General features: G+C 43.1%; 1 protein-coding gene across 1 annotated transcript; it reads right to left on the reverse strand.

Moving 5' to 3' along the window:
* Positions 1–1,856: 1,856 nt before the first annotated feature.
* Positions 1,857–23,368, reverse strand: LOC144888626 (uncharacterized). Its single transcript, XM_078767234.1, has 2 exons — positions 23,346–23,368; positions 1,857–4,404 (listed from the first exon to the last, which is right to left on the reverse strand). The coding sequence occupies exon 2, from the start codon at positions 4,321–4,323 to the stop codon at positions 3,040–3,042; it is 1,284 nt and encodes a 427-aa protein (XP_078623360.1). The 5' UTR covers positions 4,324–4,404; positions 23,346–23,368; the 3' UTR covers positions 1,857–3,039.
* Between the last annotated feature and the right edge of the window lies 1 nt (position 23,369).

Consider the following 23,369-nt stretch of genomic DNA (forward strand, 5'->3'; position numbering starts at 1 on the left):
CGGGTCCGGGAATGGGTGAGTAGACGGGCAGCAGAGTTCTGAATGTATTGGAGTTTAAATGTGTATATATATATATATATAAGCTAGAGCAATGCAACTGTGTCGCCAATATGCCTCTGCATAGTCCCACAATGGGTAGATACCCTCGTTCACTGTCCTATAAATAAACAAGTTTGATTTAAATCCCTTCAGCTATTTTCAAGTATCACATTTTCACCAACCATGACAGGTTTCACATCGATCGGTGAAGCGGTTTCAGAGAAGGGATTTTTTAAATATTGGCTTTCAAGCTGATATGTCTGCTACGCCATGTGACATATGCCCTTAACAAATGTATGCATCTGCCTATGTATGTGTCGGGGATCACATTTGTGAAGTTTCGTGTTGCTCGGATAAGGTTCGTTTTTCTATTCAAGATGGCTACCAAACCACATGACCTATGACATCATCATTTTCAAACGATATGCAACAATGGCGTTAGATATTTGTAAAATTTAGCATCAATAGGGTAAGTGGTTTAAGAGATATAATTATTTCATATTTTCCTTCAATCCAATATGGCTTCCACACCATGTGACCAATGATATTTTCGTGATCAACTTTTAATCACCATGCCTAGTCAATGACACGAGTAAAGTTTCGAGTCAATCAATTTGGTGGTTTGGGAGAAGGTGTTTTTTTTAATGTTTTCGGTTAAATCTAATATGGCTACCAACCCAATCGACCTGTGATGTCATAATTAAATATTTCAATACAAATGGGTCATAGATCATGTGTATGCAATTTCAGATTTTTAGGATAAGGAATTCGATTCAAACATTTTTGGCTGGTACACCACTTCACCTTTGTGGCATCATTATCATGCGTTTGTTCCCCAATGGGAGTACTTGACAATGTGCCAAGTTTCAAATTTTTCCATTCAGTGGTTTCCGAGAAATATTTTTTTAAATTACTTGCGTTTATTCCACGATGGCTGCCATACCACGTGACGTATGATGTCACAATTATCATTGAAACATTCTGCATAGGTGTCACTCCTACCCTGAAAGTTTCGTCTCAATCAGCCATGTGGTTGCTGAGAAAAATGAGGTTTAGCCCGTACGGACGGACGGACAACCTGAAAACATAATGCCTCCGGCGACCTTCGGGGGCGGAAGCATAAAAACACACACAGACGCTTATTTCAGGAGTATATGAAAAAACCAAGTATAATTTCTCTTGTGGTCCCGGAACCCAACAAACAATATATTATAACAAACATCACAGCTCTCGTAGCTCCAACCCTTCCCCCCTCACCCCTCCCGTCCCCAACATAATGAATAGTAAATATCATAATTGTAAACATACCTTGTACATGCCCCCAGATATGGCCTTCCCATCGATGTTCAGAAGCACCAAAAACAGATACGGCATCTCACTCAAGGAAGTCTGTTACATCTAGCCGGCACAAGCTTGGTATATTTTCACGTCGTAAAGTCGTCCTTTGCTGAAGAATTGGTTACCATTATTTGGTAATGATGCACAGCATTTTCTTTCCAATTGGAGACATCCATTAAATAAACCACAAAGCCTACCATGCTCACAGGAGGCACTCCCACAAGGTTCAAACTCCTTTCATTGGTCGCGATCCGTTGAGGGGTTGTGCAGCACCTTGCACTGGCCCACATGGTCGGGAGTTTGCAGTACGGGCAGCCGCCCGTTCTGCGAACTGACAAAGTTCTCCAAGTCTTTCGTTGCACAGAGGCACAGCCCTATCTCTCAAGTACTTTGCCAAGTATTTTCAGCTTATTTTAGAAGCTTTGTTAGTCATTTTAGGTAACAATCCTTATCTCTCACACACAATATACTTCATGGTGCCCTGAACACAACCATTTATTTGGGTTTCTGCACATGCGCACTGAGGATTCTGGGGTGGATTGCATCATTTTGAAAATCGCGTATGACAGCACTTTCACTCGTGATTGGACATGGACATGTACAGAACATATACAGTACACACAATAAACACTGAAGGGGGGAGGGGGGGGGGGGGGAGGATGTCTATATAACAATTTTTTTTAGCAATGTAAGTTTTTTTTTTAATGGGTGGATTCAAATTTTTCTCTGAGTATGACTCTCTTCAATATGTGAAGGGGAATGGGGGAAGGAGGAACTCAAAATTAATAGTGAGTTATTTTACAAGGAACTTCAATGCAGAAGGCCTCATCCTTGGTATGAACAGTTGACCTCCCAGTTTCAGAGCCATGCTCCAACATGTAACCATTATGGCACTGAGTGTGATTTAAAGTTTCGGATTTTTCTCAATTAGTTAAAAGCAAGCATAATTAAGCAGCGAGAAAGACTCACACTGCTCAGCAGCTCCAGTAGTGGCAGTAGATAAGGGAATATAAGGAATGCAGCCTTGGTGGACGGCCAAAATGGTGCTCTCACCGACTGCACATGATCATCACTTCGACGATGCTCTCCAGCACCAAGCAGCAGCACCAGTCTCCAGATTCTTATAGTAGGGTGGCTTAGCAAAATTACCGTTACACGGTGGACAAAATCACCAAATTTGGCATGAACACTCCTAATGACCTATTAATCAATATTAGCCGAGGAGCCCTCGCGAATTTTTACGCGTATTCGTGTAAAACCAAAAAATCCAAAATGGCCGCCATCCAGTAATTAAAAACACATTTCCCGGGTTATATAAGTCATGGATAGCAAAAATTGGTATCAAAATATAAATTTTTAGGACACTGAATGTGTATTTTGATATTACAATATCACCAGTAAATTTAAAGGGACATTCAGTGATTTCATGTGAAGGGCGCCCTCAATGTTAGGGGGGGGGGGAAGCTTTTGGCTTGAATACATTGCTTATAACTCCAGGTCATCAATTATTGCGAATGATAAGCTGTAAACATTGTACCCTGGAAATACAACATTATCATTAGGAGTGCAAAATATCGAGCCCAAGAATTGGGCGTGTCGCTTATTGGATGTCACGCCTACCATTACAATCAGTATCCACTATAAACCAATGAGAGGTTTAGATTAAGACTTAACCCTGTCATATGAAATGCTGATACCCATCTGATACAATTGCTGGATGAGTTTCTTGCTTCTTGTCAGTCCATGAATATTGAGACCAATGTAAATGGGGAGAGGTGGCTCACGCTCCAGAGTATGTCTTGTTTCAACAGCTGATTCAGATGGAGTTTTCTTCTTTGTGTTGTAGAGAATGGTCTGTCCTATAGTGAGGCAAGCCTGTGATTCACATCTGTCTTGATCTTTCAAGTTAAGGCCATTAAGTATAAAGGAGACAAGTGATTTGAGGCTTGGGGGCATTGAATTTTCTTGACATTGTGTTGGGAAACAGCCAGTGAATTTGAAGCATTGATGGTTGAAAATGTCTTTGCGGATTATCGTTGCAGCTTTTGCTAGAATCTCAGCGTCTTCTGAGAAATCCCGTTTTTTCAAAGCTTCCTTCAACATATTTCGCATTCCTTCTTTGAAAACAATAACCGTGTTTCTACCATCGTTCTGTTCCTGTGCCTCTGGGCAGTGTTCCAGCAGTTGACGCTTCAGCCTAGTCTTGTTGACTTCTTTGTGGATACCCATGTCCTGAAGACGATTCACATAGAGTGAATGAATCTCTGAAAGCTTAAAGAGGAAAGTCCCAGAGTCTACAGCTATCTCAATGTAGCTTGTCAGCTCTACAAACACTCTAGACTCATTCACTTTTTCATTTACATTTGGTGATTCCCGACTCAACTTTCTGACGAGACTGCGGTAACGATTTCGCAGATGGGTCAGGCATTTTAAATGATACTTTGCTTCCATCGCAATCAAATCTCCTCCAACAATTCGAGCAAGAAGCTGTGTGTCATGTAGCTCTGTGATCATACATCGTATATTGGTATCAGCATCATATGTTAAAACTTGAGAGAGCTCACCGTCCTCATGTCCTTTGTCACAGAAGATGCACTTTGCTGTGTTTATCGTTTGGCGCTTACTTGATCTCCTTTGAGACTCGACAGTGTTGGGGACACCCCTTTTCTTTGCTTGCGTCCTTGTCAACTTGGAATTGTTATATTTCAAATGGCAAGATTTATGCCAAGATGCATGGTGGGTTACAAAATCTGCAGCAGTAACATCACTGCCAAAGTAGATGTTAGTTGGAAGTGCATCAATGTCTCTGAACTGTTCTACATTTGTCAAAAATGATGTATAAGCATCTGTCATGTCACGACTTGCTATAGGATTCTGCAAAGGGCATTTCAAAGGTTCAGATGTGTGTTGCTGACAAATGATACAACAATTCCAATCTAGATCCATCTTGTATACGGGCTCGTCTCTCTTGGCACGATGTCTGAATCCAATCCGTACCAGCAGTTTCCTTGGCTTTCAATCGGTGCTCTGAAATTGAGCAAAAAGTATATATTATTCACATTAAAATAACATCAATATAAATAACTTAAGTTGAGTTTGGCAAAAATATAAATTTTACTCACAAGTAATATTAATCCAGCTTTAATTTAGCATTCACAATGGATGTCCTATAATACTTTCCATATGGAAAATTTATTGTGATAACAAAGAGAAAAAAAACACATAATCAATCACATTTATTTTCAAGTCAAGATAGGACATCTGATTTTTTGTTTTCACTAATGATGTCCTATAATGTCTTCCGTAGTTTTAAAAATGGCCTGGGCAACAGCATTGTTTAACAGTTGCTTTTTATTATATTTGATTTATACGTATTAATCATTATCATGGGTAAAGTTAATAAGTGCTATATAATGCAGTATAAAAATATCTAATTAGCCAGAATTTTCTAAATTCCTGATATAGTGCACATTGTGTTGATTATTTTGCATAGGCCATTATTTATAGGAGTGTTTAAGCTTGTCTAATTATGCTGATTGTTACCAAATGTACATAAACACATACTTCTGTTTAGCTAAAAAAAACCTGACTTGATCACTGAAGTTCTGTAATTAAAGATAATAACTTGAAAAGTTGCTTACTTACCATAAAATATGTAGATTGTTAACAAAGGAGGCCAGAAAACTTTCCACCAATACATGTGCTTAGCAGTATAGTAAAGACAGCCTGTAGTCACAATGTCGCCCTCTAAATTAGGTATATAACTACGGATACCCACAAGGGTCACATTAAGGTTAGGATAAAAGCATAATTAAAACATTCACATTATTTCCATGTTCAAACCCTTGTCTCAAGAACGCACTATCTTGAGAAAAAATAGTTTAGATCACTTTTAAATTCAATTAGTTTGGATGTTGCAGTCAATATTATGTAGTTTGATTTCTTTGATCTTTAGACCTACGGGAAATAAACAACCATGTTGTCCATATGTGGTAGGTTATTTGTGTATCTTTTTTAAAAATAGGGCTTCAATAAAAATATTCTGGTATAATATATAATCATACTTTGGTACAATTTAGCCATCGTATGACCGCTAAAAACCAAGGAAATAGCTATTTCAGCATAAATGGCGGCCATTTTGGATTTTTATGTTTTACTTTAATATTTCAGGAGGGTGACCGAACATGTTGAGGACATGGTTCTGATATTTAAGTAATATTTTGATACAATTTGGCTTTCCTCTAACAACTACAACCCAAGAAAATTGGTATTTTATCATGAACGGCAGCCATCTTGGATTTGTTTGTGTTACCATGGTTACGTACATATTTCGAGAGGGCTCCTCGGCTAAAATCAACTGATATACCCTAAGGAAGCCTCACACCAAAAATGGCGCTTTTGTCCGCCCGGTTTTTTTTTTTTTTTTTTTTTTTTTTTGTATACAAGATCGAGGCTCGTGAAAGAGCGAACATTAATTACACAGAAAGACAAACCGACACATAAAACATATAACATAGGGAGCGGTAGACAAGATGGGGAGAGAGGGGGAAGGACACAAACACAACATTTGAGAGCAGGGACCGAGAGACATGGAGACATCGAGAGATCTAAGAGAGGGCGAGGGCTTTGGGGGGGGGGGGAAGGGGGCAGTGGGAGAGGTATAAAACATATGGACACTGCCAGGACTTCCAGGAAAGAAGTTGGAATTTCAAACAAGGTGGATCTGGGGTGAATTAGCGGGGGTAGAAAAGATCAAGGTTTTGGATGGGGGAAGATAAGAGATGGTGGTGAACAGCTGTTTTAAAGACCTGGAGGGAGGAGTGGGATTGAAGAGAGTGAGGGAGTTTGTTCCAGAGGCGGGAGAAAAGAGGAATGAAAGAGTGAAGGTGAGCGGAGAGCCGAGATTTCGGCAGTTTAACCATCAGAGGGTTGCTGGCAGATCTTGTGCGACCTGTAGGAATATTTGGGGGACAGAGCACAGAGAGAGCTGGGGGTGCAAGGCCGGAGAGGAGTCGGTAGAAGACAGAAAGACCACCTACCTGCCTGCGGTGAGTGAGTGAAAGGCCCTCAGAGATAGCTTCATTGCGGGAGATTCCAATAATTCTGAAAGCTTTGGTTTCAACAGCGTGAAGCCGAGCTAGGTGTGAGGCAGGAGCACCGGCCCATAGGGGAGAACAGTATTCCATTGAGCTGCGGATGAAAGCCTTGTATGTGGTGAGGAGCTCAGGTGTGCCGAGGAAGGACTTCGCACGACGGAGGATGCCCAGTCGGCGACTGGCTTTGGAGGCCAGCTTGGAAATGTGGTTTTCCCAAGAAAGATCATGGCAGATAGTGAGACCCAAAATCTTGAGCGACAGAACTTCTTGGAGAGGATTGTTGAGAAAGTAGATGGGAGGGTTGTCCAGTCGATCTTTTCGGAGAGACATAGTAAGAGTGTGAGATTTGTCAGGATTGAAAGACATGTTCCACTTGTTTGACCAGTCTGTGATTTTGTCCAGGTCTTCAGAGAGTGAGGAGGCAGCAGACTGCCGATCTGAGGGAAGAGGAATGGAGCGGCAGAGAGTGGAGTCATCAGCAAAGAGATAGAGAGGATTTTCGAGAGAGTCAGAGAGATCATTGATGAAGACCAGAAAAAGCACGGGGCCCAGAACACTGCCTTGGGGAACTCCAGCCTGAACAGGAAGAGGAGATGAGAGAAACCCATTCAGGGCCACACGTTGACGACGACTAGAGAGGAAGTCCACCAGCCATGCGTGGAGATTTCCATGGATACCAAAGGAGGAGAGTTTGGTGAGCAGAGCGGGGTGCCAGACCGTGTCGAAGGCACGTGATATGTCGAGGGAGACAGCTCTAATTTCCTGTTTGGCATTGAGGACCTCCATCCATTGTTGAGACAGCAGAAGCAGCATGTCCAGAGTAGAGTGACCTGGTCTGAAACCAAATTGATGATCAGAGATCAAGCCATTGGAGAAGAGGAAAGATTTCATATCAGAAGCAATGATGGATTCCATGACTTTGCTGATAATTGGGAGAAGGCTGATTGGTCTGTAGTTGCTAGGATCTGTTTTTGCACCTTTTTTGTGCAAAGCGGTGATGTTGGCTGATTTCCAAGCAGATGGCAGTTGACCTTGAGCAAAAGAGAGGGTGAAGAGAACAGAGAGAGGGTGAGATAGAGCAGCCGAGCAGGATTTTAGGACCCGTGGGCTGATGCCGTCGGGTCCAGTTGCAGAATCAGAGTCGAGGGTTGACAGAAACTTTTCCACCTTGTCAGGAGGAAAGGACACGGAGTCCAGGAGCAGCAGGGTACGACTGGGTATGGTGGGTACAGAGAGGGATGGGTTTGGGACACAAGATTTAGAGGCAAACACAGAGTTGAGGCATTCAGCTTTTTCACGTGCGGAGTCAGCTGTGTAGCCGTTTGAGGTAAGGGAGGGGATGGAGGGGGAACAAACACCAGAAACGGATTTGACCAGACGCCACCAGGATTTGGAAGAGGGAGACAGATAAGAGAGTTCGGTCTTGAGAACGGAGAGATATTGTTTCCTGGCTCTCCTGAGGGTGGACACACACTTGTTTCGGGCTTTGTGAAAGGAAATGAGATTTCCTTCCGTTGGATTTGCTTTCCAGGAGACGAAGGCAAGTTGTTTCTGGGCAACAGCCTCACCACAAGATTCCGTGTACCATGGACGGGAGGAAGGGTATGACAACTGAAGACGAGATGGGATAAATCTGTGCATGAGAGAGAGCAATTTACTTTGGAAGAATTCCCAGGATGAGTTGATGTCAGAGGTGGTAGAGATGGGAGACCAGTCCAGATGATTGATGGCTGCTTGAAGACCGTGCCAGTTGGCCTGAGTGAAATGCCAGACTCGTCGACGCTGAGCAGGCTCCCTGAGGATGGTCAGAGAGATGTCCACTTTAACAAGGACATGATCAGATGATCCGATCGGAGCAGAACAAGAGCAGCAGACATTTTCAGGGAAGTTAGTCATAACTAAGTCCAGAAGAGAAGATGTTCCGTTGACTGAGATCCGGGTCGGGAAATTGACAGATTGTGTCAGTCCCAGTGAGTCGCAGAAGTCCTTTGCTGAGGAGCCATGGCTGGTGAGAGAGGTACCCACACCCAGCCAACTGGCATGATGACAGTTGAAATCACCACATATGAGGAAGAGAGAGTTGGGATGAGTAGTTAGAAGTTGGTCCATATCATCAGACAGCGAGATGTAGATGGAGTCGTCACTGTTTGGTGGATGGTACAACACACATATGAACAAGAGGTGGGAGCGAAGGGGAAGCCGTAGCCAGAGGTATTCCTGGGGGTGAGGTGGAGAGAGTGCAGTGCAGGGCGAGTGAGGAAGAGAGTTTTTGATAAAGATAGCAACCCCGCCTCCAGGACGAGGCTCAGGTCTATCATACCGGAGGAGGGAGTAGCCCGGGAGAGATACTATGGAATCGGAGACATCATAAAGGAGGAAAGTTTCTGTTAAGCAGATCACGTCTGGTTTGACAGAAGCAACCTGTATGGAGAGATCAGTTAAGTTTGAACGAAGGCCCCGGATGTTTGAGGTCCATACCGTTAATGAAGAGGAAGGGGGAGCATCAGATACAGAACAGGGGGGAGGAGGGGTAGGGTAAGATGTGGAAGAGGTGGAAGAGGTAGGGAGAGCTGTTGAAGGTGTGTCAGAGATTTCAGAATAGCTCGGAGAAAGGGAAGGATGGGGCGGACAAAAGGTTTGATGGTGATTGGGTGAGCCACAATGAGGTGTTATTTGAGGAGGGGGAAGAGTGAGGCAGAAGGTTGGGGGAGATGGAGGTGAGAGTTTGAAGGGGGAAGAAGTGGGGAGGACGCTTTGAGGAGGGGGAGTGAGAGGGGGGAAATTGAGAAGCAATGAGGGTGGGGAGATTTGAAGGGGAGGGGTGAGGGGGGAGTTTGGGAGGGAAGGGACAAGGGGAGGGATTTGAAAGGGATGGGATATGGGGGAGATTTGGAGGGGAGGGGTGAGGCAGGTGTCTAGGAGGGGAGGGGTGAGGGGGCGTCTTGGCGGGGAGGGGTGAGGGGGTAGTTTAGGAGGGAGGGGGCAAGGGGGGAGATTTGAAAGGGATGGGTGATGGGGAAGATTTGGAGGGGAGGGGTGATGGGGAAGATTTGGAGGGGAGGAGTTATGGGGAAGATTTGGAGGGGAGGGGTGAGATTGGATTTTTGAAAGTGTACGATTTATGGGAAACGAACATTTATTGCAAAATGAGTTTCTTGTGACCTTCGAGTTAAAAATACGTTTAAGGACGCTGGATGGAGGATGGAGTGCAGGAGAGTTTAGGGAATGTAGAAAAAAGGCACTATAGGAGATGGATATTTTTTTTGGGATGAATTGATTTGGTGAGCAAGTCGAAAGCAGCCTTTTAAAGAAGAAGAAGAAAAAGGTGTTATAAAATATGACGGAATACATAACTTGAGGGGAAAGTGTAAACATTGAAGGTTAATGAGTGAAAACTATCTGGGGAAATGGGGGAGAAACACGTGGTCGAAGAACGAGCGAACGAATAAGAATGAATAAACGAATGAGAACAGAGAAGGAAATGTTTTTTTTTTGTTTGTTTTTTTTGAGTTGAGATTTACACAAGGAAGTAGGCTATGGGTGAAAAGACTGGGAATACAGAGAACGAAAGTTATTGGATCACAAACGACGGACCACTGAGAGAAAAACAAAGCCTCAAGGTTGTACAGTGCACACTGTACAAGGCCTTGCTCGCGACACGGCAAACAGACGATCAATTTATGAAAGATAAACACCGAGAAACAACCAAAGTTGCACACAATAACTTCACACACCGAAAGATAAATACAGTTTCGACAAAATACAATTGTGAACAGACTTAACTTCGAAAAACGTGGAGACCGTGTGGAGCTTCGAAAATCCCTGCCGCCGTCTCCAAGATCTCGCGAGATCCGCGAGATCGGTAACGGTAATCTTGAAAATTGACCCCAAGCCACCCCGCTATATTTGCTATATTATTATTATTATTATTACGAAAACGATACTACTCAAACGATACACTACTGTATTAATAAACATGGGCTTAATAACCTTAATTTAACCAAAGATGAGTCAAAATGCCTAAGGCCTATACGTACCATATTGTTGGAAGAGACGTAACGCCGATGCTTTCGATATCTGATGGTCATTTTAACAATCGGTTTGTTTGTGTTTCACACTGAATGAAAAACGTGAAGGTAGAGTATGGTGATTGTGATATATGGCAGGTTCAATGATATTGTCGCGCCAGTCTCCTCTGTTAAGACCTTGGGATCGCGGATAGCCTGAACGAGCTTCAACTCCGAGGCGATGATCAATTGCGGATTTGACTATGCAAGCACGGGAGGAAGAAGAAAGAAGAAGAAGCGGCGAGCTCTTACCTCATGGCCCGCGTGCGCCAGCGTCTTCAACCTGCAAATTAATAACTCAAACGAACGTGGAGGTAAAATGTACAAAAATAAACAGGTTTATTACACGGAACCCGATACAAAGGAAACGTGACGGAAGAACCAATTCTAAATTGGGACGTCCCCACACAGATTTCAAATACGAGACAAAGGGAGAATGAATAAAATAAATGTCTCGTCGTGTGTTTGTGAATGCGAGCTTATCTCCGTCTGGCAGTGTGAGGGATCGTCTGGCTCGAGCGCGTCGTCCGACGCAGCTCTGGTTGGCGCGAACTGCCTGGCCCTCAGCGCGCCCACTCGTCCGCACTCCAATGCAAGCCCCGCTCGTCGTTCGTCGTTCGCACACCAACGCAAGGAAGAGAATTGACGGCGTTTTTTTCTCTCCACTGTCTTTCGAACTGCTCATTCCTCCACGAGGTCCGAAGCAAGAGAAGGCCCAGTGTGAAGTGACAATCATGAGCAAGAGGCCAAGGGAAGAGAAGCGAGAGAAGCGAGACCAAAATGCCGGCGAGCGAGTCGTTTTGTCACTCCGGTGCATCGTCAGCCCTTTCTCTCTCCCAACCAGTGCCTCATTTATTGGTGGTCTTTCACGCCTTCCGACGTCATCGGCGCTTGTCCTTCAATCAGCGACCTGCTTCTAAGTAGTCGTTTTGTGCCTTCCGCACTGATTGGCCGAATGTTCGCGCCTTCCACACTGATTGGCCAAGGTGTCAACGGTCGGTGGCCAATCAATGTGCTGCTTCTTCACCTTCCTTACCCACCATCACGGGGAAGCTTTTAGTCCCTTCCCCGACCAATCACACGTTCTCTTGGGCGTGGCTCCCAGCCTGCCTGGCACGATGTTTGTTGCCATGGTGGCGTACTGCGCAGCCGCTGCCTGTTGGTTTTTTCTGGTCAGTCATTGTAAGGGGGGGGGAATTATTTAATGTGTGGTGCGCTAATGGGCCAATCTAATGTCTATGGGATGTATTGCCATAAGGGACACTGGGATGCTCACAGAGGGAACGACACACAAGGGAAGTTTACCCATAATCCCTGTACTAATTAGCATGCCCCGCCCCCTCATAACAGGGACAAAGATACAAGCTTAATCCAACATTCGGGCTACAGAACTGATTACATCTAGATTCCCTATCACGACAGCCGGACACCTACCTATGCAGATCTACCTGGATCTAGATATTCCTCTACCTCTAATTCATAACAATATGTTTGGAATGAACGGTATATCAAACAAAATGGTGGGTGGAGAGTCAGCCGCCTTACGCCGTAATGACATCAGACGTAATCACATCACCCTGTCATGTGACCAGATTCTCAGCTCTGATTGGTATACGTTTGAGGGGACATACAGTGAATTCAGAAAGTATTCAGACCCTTTCACTTTTTTCACATTTTGTTATGTTGCAGCCTTATGTTGAAAATCGTTTAAATTCATTTTTCCCTCATCAATCTACACTCAATACCCCATAATGACAAAGAGAAAACAGGATTTTAGAAAGTTTTGCAAATTTATTAAAAAGAAAAAACTGAAATATCATATTGACATAAGTATTCATACCCTTTACTATGACACTTGAAATTGAGCTCAGGTGCCTCCCATTTATCTTGATCATCTTTGAGATGTTTCTCCACCTTGATTGGAGTCCACCTGTGGTAAATTCAATTGATTGGACATGATTTGGAAAGGCACGCACCTGTCAATATAAGGTCTCACAGCTGACAATGCATATCAGAGCAAAAACCAAGCCATGATGTCGAAGGAACTTCCTGCAGAGCTCAGAGACAGGATTGTGTCGAGGCACAGATTTGGGGAAGCCTACAAAAAAATTCTGCTGCATTGAAGGTTCCCGAGAGCACAGTGGCCTCCATAATTCTTAAATGGAAGAAGTTTGGAACAACCAGGACTCTTCCTAGAGCTGGCCGCCCGGCCAAAGTGAGCAATCGGGGGAGAAGAGCCTTGGTAAGAGAGGTGACCAAGAACCCGATGGTCACTCTGGCTGAGCTCCAGAGATCCTGTGTGGAGATGGGAGAAACTTCCAGAAGGACAACCATCACTGCAACACTCCACCGATCTGGGCTTTATGGCAGAGTGGCCAGACGGAAGCTAAACAGTTCAATCTTGGTTTCATGAGACCACAGAATCTTGTTTCTCACAGTCTGAGAATCCTTTAGCTGCTTTTTTGCAAACTCCAAGCGGCTTTCATGTTTCTTTCACTGAGGAGAGGCTTCCGTCTGGCCACTCTGGTATAAAGCCCAGATCGGTGGAGTGTTGCAGTGATGGTTGTCCTTCTTGCAATGTATATGTTGAAACCCATCTGTGGATCGGTCCCATCGGCCGATGGGTCTGACCCATCTGTGGATGCACGAGAAATGACAATGCAGACCCATCGGCCGATGGGTCTGCGCCATCTGCGGATGTCTTGTTCACCTTGAAGGAATGTGTTGACAGAATGGTGCTCTTCAATCAGGTACACAGTCATTGGAATTACATGTGGTAGGAATTTAACAGAGATGATTTTTAAATGTTTTATTTAACTTTTATTTTTAAAATTTAAATTTTATTATTTTATTTAATTTAAATTTTATTTTATTTTATTTAATATAAAGGAATTTAACATTCCCCTCCGCCATTATCAGAAGAACACCTAATGTTTTGTATGAATGTTGAGTATGTTATGTAAAGCTTTACTAAAACAGCCATGTATCTGTTAATTACAAAATGTATTGACAAAGTGTATAAATAGATGGGTAGAAATAGATAATAAAACATTTTAAAATCATCTCTGTTAAATTCCTATCACATGTAATTCCAATGACTGTGTACCTGATTGAAGAGCACCATTCTGTCAACACATTCCTTCAAGGTGAACAACACATCCGCAGATGGCGCAGACCCATCGGCCGATGGGACCGATCCACAGATGGGTTCCAACATATACACATGCTTTGCGTGACATGTTGTACAGTGAGTGATATGTTGTGTACACGCTTCTTGTGCATGCCACATTACACACACACACATTGTCTTTTATGATGTATTTTATGAGCGGGCGAAACAAACTTGCACGGGCAGAGTTCAACTTTCAGATGTTGGTTCATGGTTGCAATCTGTTTTTTCGGGAGTTCAAATTGAATGGAGTTTGACCAGGATCCAGAGTGTCCCCTTTCTGGGGGTGATGGTACGGGTTAGGAGTGGGGGAGGGAGTGGGGGGGGGGGGGGTTCTGTAAAGCTTCAAGGACTGAGTTGTATTGTCTTGCAGTTCTCGTGTCTTTGTTATACGGGCTCTTTTCAGGATTGTCACTGAACCCTGAAGTGTGCGTGCGTGCTGGTATTTTGTTTTTGCCTGCTATCCCCCACACGTGGGTGGGCCTCAGAGGATGGAATGTAGATCTACCGGGTCTCAAAATATCCACCTCCATTAGCGTGTGTATGTGTGTACGTGCATGTGCGTGAATGTGTGTGTGTGCATGTATGTGCTTTGGAAGCCTCATCAAGGCCTTGGTTGTACTATATTCTCCAGAAAATAATTTATCTTCAGGTAGTGAAACATCTCTTTGCTTGCATGAAAATTATCTTGATGACATCAGCATTACACCATTCCCCTTCTCCTCCTCGCCTTTATGAGGGGTGAGACCCAATGGCACCAATCTCCTGCCCTGCCTTGACTACGATACTCCTCCACTCCCCTCTGTCCTCAGTCAACTCTCTCCACTCTTCAAACCACCCCTACCTTACTGATATCCCTCTTCACACAATCCTTCCATCTCAACTGTGGTCTACCTCTTCCTCCTATCTTGTTCCCTCAACCTATCCATTTTCTTTGCCATTCTCTCTTCCCCCATCCACATCAATTGTCCAGCGCATTTCACCAATCTCTCTGTCAATCTCATCTGCACACCAATCTTCTCCCGCAGGTGGTCCATTCTCCTTCTATACATCCTCTTCACTCCCGCAATCCTCCGAGCCCAGTTGTTCTCACAAACTTGCAGCCTCTTTTGTTGTCTCTCTGTCAGTGCCACCGTCACCAGACCGTAAAGATAGTCCGGCGTCACACATGACATCAGAACGTTACCTTTCAATCTCCTTGAAATCTTTATATCTGCCATTACTCTCTCCACCCTCCTCCATGCATTTGCCCCCACATGAATCCTCCTCCACACCTCTGCCTCTGACTTACGATCCCTGGCCACTGTTCCACCCAGATACTCAAACAAACCTATTTTATATGGACATATGTATGTGTATGGTGTGCGTATGTACGTGTGTGTGTATGATGTGTGTGTGTGTGTGTGTGTGTGTGAGCGCGCATGCACACTTGCATGCATACAACAACGCCAGTGGTCCTAATCTTTCTCAGCCCCCCCCCTTCCACTCGGGTCTGCCAAATCGAAGCCCCTCCCCCCCTTTCAACTCAGGTCCGCGAAATCTCAGGCCCACCTCCCTTTGTGCGTATCCTCCTAATAGCGGGGTAGCTTGGGGTCAATTTTCAAGATTACCGTTACCGGGTGGACAAAAGCGCCATTTTTGGTGTGAGGCTTCCTTAGGGTATATCAGTTGATTTTAGCCGAGGAGCCCTCTCGAAATATGTACGTAACCATGGTAACACAAACAAATCCAAGATGGCTGCCGTTCATGATAAAATACCAATTTTCTTGGGTTGTAGTTGTTAGAGGAAAGCCAAATTGTATCAAAATATTACTTAAATATCAGAACCATGTCCTCAACATGTTCGGTCACCCTCCTGAAATATTAAAGTAAAACATAAAAATCCAAAATGGCCGCCATTTATGCTGAAATAGCTATTTCCTTGGTTTTTAGCGGTCATACGATGGCTAAATTGTACCAAAGTATGATTATATATTATACCAGAATATTTTTATTGAAGCCCTATTTTTAAAAAAGATACACAAATAACCTACCACATATGGACAACATGGTTGTTTATTTCCCGTAGGTCTAAAGATCAAAGAAATCAAACTACATAATATTGACTGCAACATCCAAACTAATTGAATTTAAAAGTGATCTAAACTATTTTTTCTCAAGATAGTGCGTTCTTGAGACAAGGGTTTGAACATGGAAATAATGTGAATGTTTTAATTATGCTTTTATCCTAACCTTAATGTGACCCTTGTGGGTATCCGTAGTTATATACCTAATTTAGAGGGCGACATTGTGACTACAGGCTGTCTTTACTATACTGCTAAGCACATGTATTGGTGGAAAGTTTTCTGGCCTCCTTTGTTAACAATCTACATATTTTATGGTAAGTAAGCAACTTTTCAAGTTATTATCTTTAATTACAGAACTTCAGTGATCAAGTCAGGTTTTTTTAGCTAAACAGAAGTATGTGTTTATGTACATTTGGTAACAATCAGCATAATTAGACAAGCTTAAACACTCCTATAAATAATGGGCTATGCAAAATAATCAACACAATGTGCACTATATCAGGAATTTAGAAAATTCTGGCTAATTAGATATTTTTATACTGCATTATATAGCACTTATTAACTTTACCCATGATAATGATTAATACGTATAAATCAAATATAATAAAAAGCAACTGTTAAACAATGCTGTTGCCCAGGCCATTTTTAAAACTACGGAAGACATTATAGGACATCATTAGTGAAAACAAAAAATCAGATGTCCTATCTTGACTTGAAAATAAATGTGATTGATTATGTGTTTTTTTTCTCTTTGTTATCACAATAAATTTTCCATATGGAAAGTATTATAGGACATCCATTGTGAATGCTAAATTAAAGCTGGATTAATATTACTTGTGAGTAAAATTTATATTTTTGCCAAACTCAACTTAAGTTATTTATATTGATGTTATTTTAATGTGAATAATATATACTTTTTGCTCAATTTCAGAGCACCGATTGAAAGCCAAGGAAACTGCTGGTACGGATTGGATTCAGACATCGTGCCAAGAGAGACGAGCCCGTATACAAGATGGATCTAGATTGGAATTGTTGTATCATTTGTCAGCAACACACATCTGAACCTTTGAAATGCCCTTTGCAGAATCCTATAGCAAGTCGTGACATGACAGATGCTTATACATCATTTTTGACAAATGTAGAACAGTTCAGAGACATTGATGCACTTCCAACTAACATCTACTTTGGCAGTGATGTTACTGCTGCAGATTTTGTAACCCACCATGCATCTTGGCATAAATCTTGCCATTTGAAATATAACAATTCCAAGTTGACAAGGACGCAAGCAAAGAAAAGGGGTGTCCCCAACACTGTCGAGTCTCAAAGGAGATCAAGTAAGCGCCAAACGATAAACACAGCAAAGTGCATCTTCTGTGACAAAGGACATGAGGACGGTGAGCTCTCTCAAGTTTTAACATATGATGCTGATACCAATATACGATGTATGATCACAGAGCTACATGACACACAGCTTCTTGCTCGAATTGTTGGAGGACATTTGATTGCGATGGAAGCAAAGTATCATTTAAAATGCCTGACCCATCTGCGAAATCGTTACCGCAGTCTCGTCAGAAAGTTGAGTCGGGAATCACCAAATGTAAATGAAAACGTGAATGAGTCTAGAGTGTTTGTAGAGCTGACAAGCTACATTGAGATAGCTGTAGACTCTGGGACTTTCCTCTTTAAGCTTTCAGAGATTCATTCACTCTATGTGAATCGTCTTCAGGACATGGGTATCCACAAAGAAGTCAACAAGACTAGGCTGAAGCGTCAACTGCTGGAACACTTCCCAGAGGCACAGGAACAGAACGATGGTAGAAACACGGTTATTGTTTTCAAAGAAGGAATGCGAAATATGTTGAAGGAAGCTTTGAAAAAACGGGATTTCTCAGAAGACGCTGAGATTCTAGCAAAAGCTGCAACGATAATCCGCAAAGACATTTTCAACCATCAATGCTTCAAATTCACTGGCTGTTTCCCAACACAATGTCAAGAAAATTCAATGCCCCCAAGCCTCAAATCACTTGTCTCCTTTATACTTAATGGCCTTAACTTGAAAGATCAAGACAGATGTGAATCACAGGCTTGCCTCACTATAGGACAGACCATTCTCTACAACACAAAGAAGAAAACTCCATCTGAATCAGCTGTTGAAACAAGACATACTCTGGAGCGTGAGCCACCTCTCCCCATTTACATTGGTCTCAATATTCATGGACTGACAAGAAGCAAGAAACTCATCCAGCAATTGTATCAGATGGGTATCAGCATTTCATATGACAGGGTTAAGTCTTAATCTAAACCTCTCATTGGTTTATAGTGGATACTGATTGTAATGGTAGGCGTGACATCCAATAAGCGACACGCCCAATTCTTGGGCTCGATATTTTGCACTCCTAATGATAATGTTGTATTTCCAGGGTACAATGTTTACAGCTTATCATTCGCAATAATTGATGACCTGGAGTTATAAGCAATGTATTCAAGCCAAAAGCTTCCCCCCCCCCCCCCCCCCTAACATTGAGGGCGCCCTTCACATGAAATCACTGAATGTCCCTTTAAATTTACTGGTGATATTGTAATATCAAAATACACATTCAGTGTCCTAAAGATTTATATTTTGATACCAATTTTTGCTATCCATGACTTATATAACCCGGGAAATGTGTTTTTAATTACTGGATGGCGGCCATTTTGGATTTTTTGGTTTTACACGAATACGCGTAAAAATTCGCGAGGGCTCCTCGGCTAATATTGATTAATAGGTCATTAGGAGTGTTCATGCCAAATTTGGTGATTTTGTCCACCGTGTAACGGTAATTTTGCTAAGCCACCCTACTATAAACAGGGTAGAGTCGGCAAAAACCCCTCAAGCCACGAGCACCCCTTTCCCCCCCTCCGCCCCACCAAAGCCACCCACGAGGTTGTTGTTGTCGGCACTTTACTGGATCTCACGGGGCTCGGTTCCCTGCAAGCATAACATGGCATAAAGAGTCGCCAAATCCCGGGCCCTCGCTCCCAACATGACAAGGTTGGAGAAACTCAGCAAGCCGCCAGTCCAGACTGCATCCCAGATGATCCACGCGATTTTGGGCACCATGTGCACAGCCCTCCGCCCCAACAAAGCCGCCGTGCACTCCAAAGCTGCTGCACATGGCACGAATACTCGCTCTCACCTCACTCTCTCACATCCTCAATGGGCGGAGCTCTACAGGAGGAGGTCTGTCAAAACCCAGGCCTTCCCACCTGGCAGCACGGGGCCCAAAGTCCGACCAAACTCCAGACTCAGGCCACCCAAATGCACGTCAAAAGGCGCGACACCGACCACCATCTCATCACATCAAATCTGCCGTTCTCAGGTCAGTCTTTACTGTATTCAAAACTAATTTATTCGACACCGCACCTGTAGTGGTGGCTCCAGGTTTTGCCTGACAGGCGGTACAAGTCTCCCCGACGGGTGGTACGCCGATTATGATGTAGTGGGTGTGGCATTATACAAAAACAACAACATGCATTTTAAGGCCATTTTCCCTGCTAGAGCGGGGGTTAGCCTTGCGGTCCCCATGACAATCTTCTCCATTTTGCCCTATTTTCTGCATCTCTCCTTGTTAACCCCCTTGCCCGCATGTCTTCTTCCACCGTCTTTAGCCAAGTCTTTCTCGGTCTTCCCCGTCCTCTACTTCCTTCTACATTCATTTCCATCACTCTTCTCAACCAGTCACTTTCATCCTTCCTCAACACATGACCAAACCATCTCAACCTGTTCCTCTTCACAGCATCAATCACAGGCTCTATTCCCATCATCTTTCGCAATTCATCATTTGTCTTCCTCTCTCTCAACGATACTCCGCACATCCACCGAACCATTCGCATTTCCACCCTTTCCAGCCTTCGTTGCTGCTCTACATTCATGACCCATGTCTCGCTACCATAAATCATAACACTTCTCACACATGCAGCATACACCTTTCCCTTCAGCTTCAACGACACTCCCCTCCTCATCAGCACGCCACTCAGTTCCCGAAACTTCTTCCATACACATCACTCGAGCAACCGTTGCCGAGTCTGATCCACCTTCTCCATTCAGCAAGTTTCCGAGGTAGCAAAATGTTTTCACACCTTCCAGCTTCACGCCGTCTCCAAGATCCAACTCAACATTTCCTCCATCTGCAGCTCCCTCTGTGCACACCTTACATTTGAATGTAGCTGCCACTGCAGGGCGTGGCATTATGACTGAAATAAACAAGGTTTCTTCAAATAAATTACGTCTCCATATTTTACTTCAGTAATTCTGCTCATAGGTCGCAGATAGAACTTCAGTGAATAGTTAAGTCAATAAGTAACAGACAATTATGTGCATTGTAAACCAAATTCACTTTCAGGATATACACAGCTTTGAGAATAATTCGTAATGTTTTTGTTGTACAGTAATATGAGCAAATTAATTTGGTTTTAATGGTTTCCAATAGTTTGATGTCAAAACACAAATCAATCTAATGAAACAATACCAAGGAATATTTATTGTTGAAAATAAGAAACATGAGTGTCCATGCTGTCAAATGATGAGTTATTAACACCTGTAAGAAACATAAGAAGTATAATTTACACACCACATCAACTGTTTTGAATTAAACTAGATTACAATTAATTACTCTATCACCCCACAAGCAAGACCATGGTAGGCTTTAAAAAATAGATCGACATGGTCCCATATCTAATTTCAAACTGTTATTTTCTTACTTTTTTGTTTTGTTTTTTTGTATACAAGATCGAGGCTCGTGAAAGAGCTAACATTAATCACACAAAAAGTCAAACCGACACAAACCGACACATAAAACACAAAATAAGAGGAGCGGTAGACAAGATGGGAAGAGAGGGGGAAGGACACAAACACAACATTTGAGAGCAGGGACATCGAGAGAACTGTGGGAGGGAGAGGGCTTGGGGGGAGGTGGGAGAGGTATAAAGCATATGGATACTGCAAGGACTTCCAGGAAAGAAGTTGGTATTTCAAAAAGGTGGATCTGGGGTGAATTAGCGGGGGTAGAAAAGATCAAGGTTTTGGATTGGGGAAGGTAAGAGATGGTGGTGAACAGCTGTTTTAAAGACCTGGAGGGAGGAGCGGGATTGAAGAGAGTGAGGGAGTTTGTTCCAGAGGCGGGAGAAAAGAGGAATGAAAGAGTGAAGGTGAGAGCCGAGATTTCGGCAGTTTAACCATCAGAGGGTTGCAGGCAGATCTTGTGCGACCTGTAGGAATATTTGGGGGACAGAGCACAGAGAGAGCTGGGGGAGCAAGGCCGGAGAGGAGTCGGTAGAAGACAGAAAGACCACCAACCTGCCTGCGGTGAGTGAGTGACAGGCCCTCGGAGGTAGCTTCATTCAACATTATTATCCGGAAGTAAAGGTTCACGTGTTCTTTCCACGTGTGCAAAAAACAAACTCCATTCCACGTGTGCATGGACGTGCAATTCACATATGTAAAATAAATAAATTAACAGACAGGAAATTGCTGAGAGATATTTCTTCGTTTTTATTTTATTAGTCATGTGCACACACACTTTAAACATGTATATACATGTGGGATGTGGGATATATACATGTGGGACATGTGGGTGTACGTGTGTGTGTGTGTGTGTGTGTGTGTGTGTGTGTGTGTGTGTGTGTGTGTGTGTGTGTAGATGTATATATATGTGCATATATATATGTGTGTGTGTGTGTGTGTGTGTGTGTGTGTGTGTGTGTGTGTATATGTATATGTGTATATATGTGTGTGTGTGTGTGTGTATATGTATATGTGTATTGTGTATATATATGTGTGTGTGTGTGTGTATATGTATATGTGTATGCATGTGTGTATATGTATATGTATATGTGTGTGCATGTGTGTCGGTGTACATGTGTGTGTATGTGTGTGTGTATATGTGTGTGTGTGTGTGTATGTGTATATATATGTGTGTATATGTGTGTATGTGTATATGTGTCGGTGTACATGTGTATGTGTGTGTGTGTGTGTGTGTGTGTGTGTGTACATGTGTGTGTATGTGTATATATATGTGTGTATGTCTATATGTGTATATATGTGTGTATGTGTATATGTGTGTGCATGTGTGTGGGTGTGCATGTATGTGGGTGTGTATGTGTGTGTGTGGATGTATAGATGTGTATATGTGTACAGTACATATATATATATATATGTTTGTGTGTGTGTGTGTACATGTGTGTACGTGTGTACATTTTACATGAGATGTAATAACACATTTCAAACTGTATTTCCCATGTGCACGCACATGCATTCACATGTTATCAGAAGTAAATACATTGTGTAGATTACATTCTTTGTGCATCTGATAAATTGCCAGTAACCATTTTGTGAAACTGAATGTGCAGGTGCAGCATCGAACTCAATATGTCGGAATGTCATACACGGCCATGCCCATGGGATTCCCACAGGTGACCCCACTAGTCTTATTATAATAGAGCAAACGCATATGGTTATGTTTATATGCGACGAAAACGTCTTGTTCTTCTTCAATTAAAATTAACACCCTCTTCATTAACCCTCTTAATTACGTTTAGACTGGTGAGACCCCTCAGACCTTTGACGACGCTTTAATTCCCCCAAGACCCTTAAGACCACCAAGACCAAAAATACCCCGAAGACCCAAAACACCCCAAAGACCCAAAACACCCCAAATACCCTTGAAGGCCCTGAGGCTCAAAAAGACCCTGAAGACCCAAAATGCCCCGAAAACCCAAAACACCCCGACGACCCAAAACACCCCGAAGACCCAAAAATACCAAAATACCCTTAAAGACCCAGAGGAACCAAAAGATCCTTCAGACCCAAAAGTTCCTGAAAACACTGAAGACCCAAAATACCCCAAAGACCAAAAATACCCTTAAAGGCCCAGAGGATCCAAAAGACCCTGAAGACTCAAAAGACCCAAAAGACAACGAAATAGTCAAAGATGCATATCCCTCTGAAACGCCGTGGTGAAGCGCGTGGAGCGCACGGAGTCACGCTAGTATATATACATATATGTTTAGCCTCGTCGCCATGTAATTAATCTGGGATGTGTTCAGGTACCAATCTCATGTTACAGTTACATGGTCTCATGTCTCATGGTCTCATGTTACTCCCTAATTCAGTAATTGCCCCTGTGCTCAGACATCGGTACCTCGTTCGTTTGAGCTCAAGGCCCTGGGCTGCCGGTCTAAAGTTTCTAGTTCTCGTGGCTTACGCACTCGACAGCTTTTAATACAGTGTACATCGAAAACGCGGACGAAAGGACATTTTTAAAAATTAAAGACAAGTATCGCATGTCTCAGTAGAGTGACACTCTATCCTATGGAGATATGAATGAAGACGACAGTGCAGGAGGGACACACACAACCACTGAAATGAGAATACATCGAACCCTCATTGTGGAAATGAAAGAGGCCGAAGGACGACAATCGAGCCGGAAGGAACTGCGTATTGAGCCGGAAGCACACAAATAAACATAAATAGGCGATAAAACGCTATTTTGGAGCATCGTGTGGATGAAATATTATTTTCCCACGCACTCACCTAATTTTCCGGGTGTTTATCGTA

Source organism: Myxine glutinosa, chromosome 13, assembly GCF_964187855.1.
Source record: "Myxine glutinosa chromosome 13, kmMyxGlut1.1, whole genome shotgun sequence".
NCBI lineage: Eukaryota > Metazoa > Chordata > Myxini > Myxiniformes > Myxinidae > Myxine > Myxine glutinosa.

Bases quoted from the DNA above. Each gene is read 5' to 3' on its own strand.
- LOC144888626 (XM_078767234.1), bottom strand. From the start codon at position 4,323: ATGGATCTAGATTGGAATTGTTGTATCATTTGTCAGCAACACACATCT.